This window comes from Oratosquilla oratoria, chromosome 20, assembly GCF_046742065.1.
Source record: "Oratosquilla oratoria isolate Oo_2021 chromosome 20, ASM4674206v1, whole genome shotgun sequence".
In the NCBI taxonomy this organism is placed as follows: domain Eukaryota; kingdom Metazoa; phylum Arthropoda; class Malacostraca; order Stomatopoda; family Squillidae; genus Oratosquilla; species Oratosquilla oratoria.
In genome coordinates, this window is record NC_134796.1 from 36,014,582 (window position 1) to 36,022,081 (window position 7,500).

At 38.9% G+C, this 7,500-nt stretch overlaps 2 protein-coding genes across 2 annotated transcripts in view; one reads left to right on the forward strand and one right to left on the reverse strand.

Annotated features, from left to right (window-relative positions):
- Positions 1-7,500, forward strand: part of LOC143036458 (soluble guanylate cyclase 89Da-like) — a 362,279-nt gene that overhangs the window by 316,016 nt on the left and 38,763 nt on the right. The gene's annotated exons all lie outside the window — the stretch shown is intronic.
- LOC143036060 (glutamate receptor 3-like) overlaps positions 1-7,500 on the reverse strand; it is an 11,697-nt gene that overhangs the window by 1,974 nt on the left and 2,223 nt on the right. Inside the window, exons 2-4 of the mRNA XM_076203316.1 lie at positions 3,204-3,334; positions 2,572-2,789; positions 823-930 (exon numbers count right to left, since the gene is read on the reverse strand). Of these exons, the coding sequence (XP_076059431.1) occupies positions 823-930; positions 2,572-2,789; positions 3,204-3,334 (457 nt within the window). The remainder of the gene's footprint in view (positions 1-822; positions 931-2,571; positions 2,790-3,203; positions 3,335-7,500) is intronic.

Consider the following 7,500-nt stretch of genomic DNA (forward strand, 5'->3'; position numbering starts at 1 on the left):
AGCTTAATAGCTGTCCCTACAATGCGCTTTGAGGGACTTTTGGAGAAGATAACAATCACCGCTAGGAATCGGAAAGGAGTGCGGGATTCGAACCCACAACAAAACAAATGCGAGACCAGCACGCATTCGATGAGGTCATCAGCGCGCAACAAAGAAAATAATTTCATTTATGGGTGCTAAGTTGAATGGAGGCTCCTGCCTAGCCCTGTGGTTTTGTAGTGACCTACTTGATTTTTTTTATTTTTTTTTTTTAGCAGCCGATTTTCCTTTCTTTCTTCTTTCTTTCTTTTTTTCTTTTTTTTTCTTTTTTCTTTTCTTCCTTTCTTTTTTCTTTCTTTCTTTTTTTCTTTCTTTCTTCCTTCCTTCCTTTCCTTCGTTTCCTTCCTTTTCTTCCTTCCCTTCCTTCCTTCCCTCCTTCCTTCCCTCCTTCCTCCCTTCCTTCTTTCCTTCTTTTCTTCCTTCCTTTATTCCTCCCTTCCTTCTTTCCTTTCCTCCCTCCCTTCCTTTCTTCCTTCCTTCCTTTCTTCCTTCCTTTCTTCCGTCCTTCCTTTCTTCCGTCCTTCCTTTCTTCAATCCTTTCTTTCTTCCTTCCTTCTTTCCTTTCTTCCTTTCTCCCATCCTTCCTTCCTTCCTTCTTTCCTTCCTTCCTTTCTCCCATCCTTCCTTCCTTCCTTCTTTCCTTCCTTCCTTTCTCCCATCCTTCCTTCCTTCCTTCCTTCTTTCCTTCCTTTCTTTCTTTCAAATAAGTATTCAATGGGTATTTAGGCTGGGTATTTTAGGCCGACACCAGATCTTCCTATAGCCCTCCTTCGTTCTACTTACGCGTTCAGTGCCGGCCAACTCGACCCCTGCCTCCATCGTTGCCACAAACAGCCGGGGGTCTTCTTCCATCTGTGCATAAGCCATAGCCAAAGCCGGGTCGGTCGTCGCCTGCAAAACAAAAAACGATTGATGATTGATTCAGTTTAACGTCGCAAACTCCCTCTGTCAGGTGTCTAGGGTGGTGCCCCTTTCAGAGGACTTTGTAGCGTGGAATTTAAAGGACCACGCCCTTGGTCCAAATCGCTAGTGGCAGGGTTTGGACTGCTGTCACCTCAAACTTCACAACAAGTAGCGACGCTCTAACTCGATCGGCCAGCGAGCATTAAAAACATGAAAAGAATGAACAAAATATAATTTTCCATCTGTGCATAGGCCATAACTATACCTGGATCGGTCGTTACTTGAAAAATAAAAAACAAAATACAATTTACCACGTTGTAATATTCATGGCCACAATAGCTGTCATCTCATTTATAGTCTGCCAATTCCTCTTTGCAGTGATATCGATCGTCACCTGATAAAACAAAATCAAAAAACAATCTACCACGTTATAATATTCATGGCCATGATAGCTGTCGTCTTAATATATGTCACCTCATCTATACATTTCGAGTGAACTTGGGGGACTATTTATTCATTTATGGTCTCAGGAACAGATAATATAGGATGGAGAAATCATGGCTCAGAAAACCACTTGTCCATTTCGGTTCGATGTGGTGGGTGGAACATTATTTATTTCTAGATAATGAAAGCCAAGAGATGCCAACACCTATACTTCAGGAATTGCAGCCATTAGCAAAGGCTATTGAATTGCCCAAAAAATATATATATCTCACCGAAGATATAACGTCGTCAAGCATTAGTATGTGCATGCATGCTGGGAAATGATACATTTCGTCTTTCGTGTGATGTGACGTTATGGGACACATGGTGTACAGATGGAAAAACGCATTCATATGTTTATTTTCTAATTTACTTTATTTTTTATTTATTAATTTATTCTTATTGTTATTTTTTATTTATCTATTTATATATCTATATATACACACAATATATATATATATATATATATATATATATATATATATATATATATATATATATATATATTTATATATATATATACATATATGTATATATATATACATGCATACAAACAAGCTCGCAATTACTAAATCAAGCTCAGTTTCAAGTACCTTCTTACCCACCCTCTGTTTGAAGATGGCTTTTCTTTGCATTGTACTTCTTCAGTTTTTTCGACGCGCTTGATAATTTTATTTTGTCTAGCACCAAGCGATTTGATCTATCTCAGAAAACTATTTCATCCCGTGAAACCGTTTATCTATATTTTTTTCTAGTCCAAATTTCATTGTAGAGCTTGTGATCATTTTGTCCCCACCTATATATTTCCTTTTTCTATCATTATATATTCACAATACTGTACTACTTTATGTGCAATTGGGAGTTGCCGACGAGTCTACAAAAAAAAAAAAAACATGTAAAGAGAGTACCTTTCCTGTTACGACATTTTGCATGTTAGAGCTTTATCAAGTCTTTGACAAATCTCTAACAAACGAAATGTCGTACTAATAAAACCTCCGTCCCCGCATGATTTATCTTTTGATAGAGTGTACTACTTTATTATCAGCAATTAACGCATTTCTTATTTTCAACTGCCTGGGTGTTTAATTCAGCCAATCTAATTTCACGTTTATTGTGAGCCTTAACGTCCTCCTTAATTAAACTTACCTGAAGCTCGCTGACGTAGCTCGTGCCCTTGAGAGTAGCGATCTTATAGTGGGCTTTGGTCATGGCGTCCCTGAGGCTATCGAAAGGCGTGTTGGTGTTGACGACGGCCAACTGGGAAGTGAGCCGCGCCGTGTAGGATGTGTACAGGAGCAGACTCCCGATCCAGTACATGTAGAAGACGACGCGGCCTCGCGTGCAAGAAGGAATGACCTCGGAACCTGTGGCGAGACGAAACTTCCATGTAAACAAACCCGGCGATGTCCCCGCCGATGGGTCTGTCCTCTCCTAAGGACAGACCTAACTCCCTTGCTGAGATTATGATATAACCTTTCGATACATTTACTTCCTTAAGAATATAAAAACATAAGGATGGAGGAGACTGCAAGAGACCATAGGACCTACACTAGGCAGTTCCATGTCCCTCACCACCTGTCATCTCTATCAATAAAGTTATCTCATCTCCTCTTAAAAGAACCAATTGTTCCTGCACTTACTACATTGTTACTAAATCTAGTCAATTCGTTAACCACCCTGTTCATGAACCAGTCCTTGCCTATTTTCTTCTTAAACCTAGATTTGTATAGGTATTTTTTAAGGGCATAATTCCTGGGGTCATTGAGTGCAGGACTCACCTTGTTGTGCTAGAGCTCCCAAGAAGATGAAGAGGTAATTTTGGATCGTGATCTCAGCGTCAGGCTGCGCTACAAAGACCAGGCCCACGCTCATGGCTACCCACAAACCGATGACAGACAACCACACCAACCTAAGAGAGAGAGGGACGGACAGAAAGCTTAAAATCTTTAATATAGGAAGAGATTGATAGATAATAGATAGATAGATAGATAGATAGATAGATAGATAGATAGATAGATAGATAGATAGATAGATAGATAGATAGATAGATAGATAGATAGATAGATAGATAGATAGATAGATAGATAGATAGATAGATAGATAGATAGATAGATAGATAGATGGATAGATAGATGGATACATGCATACATACATACGTACATACATACATACATACATACACACATACATACATACATACATACATACATACATACATACATACATACATACATACATACATACATACATACATACATAGAATACATACATACATACATACATACATACATACATACATACATACATACATACATACATACATACATACATACATACATACATAGAATACATACATACATACATACATACATACATACATACATACATACATACATACATACATACATACATAAATACATACATACATACATACATAAGGAGAGAGAGAGAGAGAGAGAGAATAAGAGAGAGAGAGAGATAGAGAGAGAGAGAGAGAGAGAGAGAGAGAGAGAGAGAAAAGAGAGGGAGAGAGAGAGAGAGAGAGAAAGAGAGAGAGAGATGGCTTCATCGCAGCTGATCTTGTGAAGGGTGCACTTGTCACGCAGTTTTTCTCATTCATACCTGATGCCACTTCCCCCTCTTTGGGCAAGGCCCACCTCTCTTCCTTTTCTTCTTCTTCTTCTTCTTCTTCTTCTTCTTCTTCTTCTTCTTCTTCTTCTTCTTCTTCTTCTTCTTCTTCTTCTTCTTCTTCTTCTTCTTCTTCTTCTTCTTCTTCTTCTTCTTCTTCTTCTTCTTCTTCTTCTTCTTCTTCTTCTTCTTCTTCTTCTTCTTCTTCTTCTTCTTCTTCTTCTTCTTCTTCTTCTACCTCTTCTTCTTCTTCTTCTTCTTCTTCTTCTTCTTCTTCTTCTTCTTCTTCTTCTTCTTCTTCTTCTTCTTCTTCTTCTTCTTCTTCTTCTTCTTCTTCTTCTTCTTCTTCTTCTTCTTCTTCTACCTCTTCTTCTTCTTCTTCTTCTTCTTCTTCTTCTTCTTCTTCTTCTTCTTCTTCTTCTTCTACCTCTTCTTCTTCTTCTTCTTCTTCTTCTTCTTCTTCTTCTTCTTCTTCTTCTACCGCTTCTTCTTCTTCTTCTCGTTTGTCTTATCTTTTTCTTTTTGTCTTATTTTTCTCCTCCTTCGTCTTCTTCTGGATCTTCTCCTTTTTCGTCTAATTCTTCTTTCTTCTTCTCCTGGTTCTTCTTCTTCGTTTTGTTCTCCCTTTTTTCTTCTTCTTCTTCTCCTGGTTCTTCTCCTCCTTTTTCAACGGATCACCTTCCAACAACATGGATGGATCACGACCCAGCCCCGTGGTAGGGCAAATCACTCAGTACCTGTAGGGGTAATGGAGGAAGAGGAGGAAGAGGAGGAAAAGGAAGAAGAGGAGAAAAAGGAGAAAGAAGAGAAAGAAGAGGAGGAGGAAGAAGAGGAGGAGGAGGAGGACGAGGAGGAGGAGGAGGAGGGAGAGGAGGAAGAGGAGGAAGAGGAGAAGAAGGAGGAAAAGGAGGAATAGGAGGGAGAGAAGGAAGAGGAGGAAAAGGAGAAAGAGAAGGAAGAGAAGGAAGAGGAGGAAGAGGAAGAGGAGGAAGAGGAGGACGAGGAGGAAGAGGAGGAAGAGGAGGACGGAGAGGAAGAGGAAGAAGAAGAAGGGAAAATGAAGGAAGATGAGGAAGAGGAGGAAGAGGAGAAAGAGGAGGATAAGGAGGACGAGGAGGAAGAGGAAGAAGAGGAGGAAGAGGAGAAAGAGAAGGATGAGGAGGAAGAGGAAAAAGAGGAAGAGGAGGAAGAAGAGGAAGAAGAGAAAGAGAAAGATGAGGAGGAAGAGGGGTAAGAGGAGGAAGAGGAGGAAGAGGAGGAAGAGGAGGAAGAGACGGAAGTTGAGGGAGAGAGGAAGAGGAGAAGATGAGAGAAAGGAGGCACAGGAGGATGAAGAGGAAGAGGAAGAAGAGGAGGAGGAGACGGAAGTGGAGGGAGAGAAGAAGGGGAGAGGATGAGAGAAAGGAGGCACAGGAGGAAGAGGAAGGAGAGAAGAAAGAGGAGGAAGAGGAAGAAGAGCAGAAAGTTTAGGGAGAGAAGAAGAGGGGGAGATGAGAAAGAGGAGGCATAGGAGGATGAGGAGGAACAGGGGGAAGAAGAGGAAGAGGAGGAAGAGGAAGAAGAGGAGGAAGAGGAGGAAGAGGAGGAATAAGAGAAAAAGGAGGAAGAGGAGGAAGAGGAGAAAGATGAGAAAGAAGAAGAGGAGGAGGAAGAGGAGGAGAAGAAAGTGAAGGAGAAAGAGGAGGAAGAGGAGAAAGAGAAGGAATAGTAGGAAGAAGGGGTATTGGTTACCCTACCACGTACCTGACAGAAGGCATTTTCAGCCTCTGCGAAAATGGGATGAGATTGAGAGAAAAAAAAATAATCTGAATTACAAGCCTAAGCGCAAACTGAGACGCAGGCGACACAGGCGACGTAGCACAGAGCAAAGGAAGTCTTCCTGTTGCTGAGTTGAAGTACTCTTTGAACTTCTCTTTCACTTAAAATGCTTACAAAGGATTACAAAGGCGGAGCATGCCGACAGGAGACCTTTTGATCCATATCTAGGTCGGATGCCAAAAAAAAAAAAAAAAAAAAAATCATATTAATAATAAATAAAAACTATAATAATGTAAATAACAAATAAAATACATAAATAAATGCATAGGTATAGTTGAATAACAAATAAACAGGTAAATAGTAAATGATAATAAATTAACATATAACTAATATTAAATTAAAATCAGACAGACAAATTATAATAAAAAAAAAACAAATAATATAACATAAATTATAATCATTACAGCATCTTACTTAGGTATTTATCTAAATGATTCTTAAAGCTTCGAACTGAACTACATTGCACTACCTGTGCAGGAAGTTTATTCCATTCATTAACTACACGGTTGGCAAAGTTGTTTCTACCTACTTCCAAATTGAATCTATTTCCGGACAGTTTGAGACCATTGTTTCTTGTCTGATTCTCATTCAATGTGAAAATTTGGTCACTTTTGATGTTGTCAATTCCCTTTAAAATCTTAAAGACCTGTATCAAGTCATCTCTGAGTCTACGCTTTTTTAGGGAAAACAGATTCATGTGCTTAAGTCGATTTTCGTATGATTCATTTTTGATATTTGGAATAAGTTTTGTGGCTCGCCGTTGTACTTTTTCCAGTCTGTCAATGTCTTTAATGAGATTCGGTGACCATACGGAAACAGCATATTCCAAATGTGGACGAACTAACGATTTATATAGCTTGTTAATGAGTGATGGACTTTTGAAATCAAAAGATCGCGCAATCAATCCCAGAATCTTATTTGCTTTCTCAGAGGCTGAAATACACTGCTTGGATGATTTGAGGTCGTTACTGATAATTACGCCGAGATCTTTTTCACTATCCACTTTTGTTAACGAATTTCCAAATAACTTGTAATCGTACTTACTGTTATTTTTACCTATGTGCATTACCTTGCATTTACTTATGTTAAATTTCATTAGCCACTTTTCAGACCATTGCTGTAATTTATCTAAATCTTCTTGAATATCTAATTGGTTAAAGTTATCATTTGCCACTCCGCACAGTTTTGTATCATCAGCAAATTTGGAAACAGTAGATTTTAGTCCATGGTCTATATCATTTATATATATTATGAATAGAAGTGGCCCAAGAACGGAACCCTGAGGAACTCCACTTGCAACACTTTTCCATCCAGAAGTTTTTCCATTTAAAACAACTCTCTGTTTTCGACCTTTCAACCAATTACTAGTCCAACCTAATAGGCTACCACTTATTCCATGCAAAGCTAATTTAGTAAGTAGTCTTTCGTGTGGGACGGTATCAAAAGCTTTTGCAAAGTCTAGATATATTAAATCTATATTGTTTCTTTTGTCATAATTCGAGATAACTGTGTTGTAGAATTCGAGTAAGTTAGTCACGCAAGAACGTTTCCGTCTGAAACCATGCTGGCTATCATTTATCAAACGGTTACCTTCTAAATGATATTCGATAGCATCTCTGTTGATAGTTT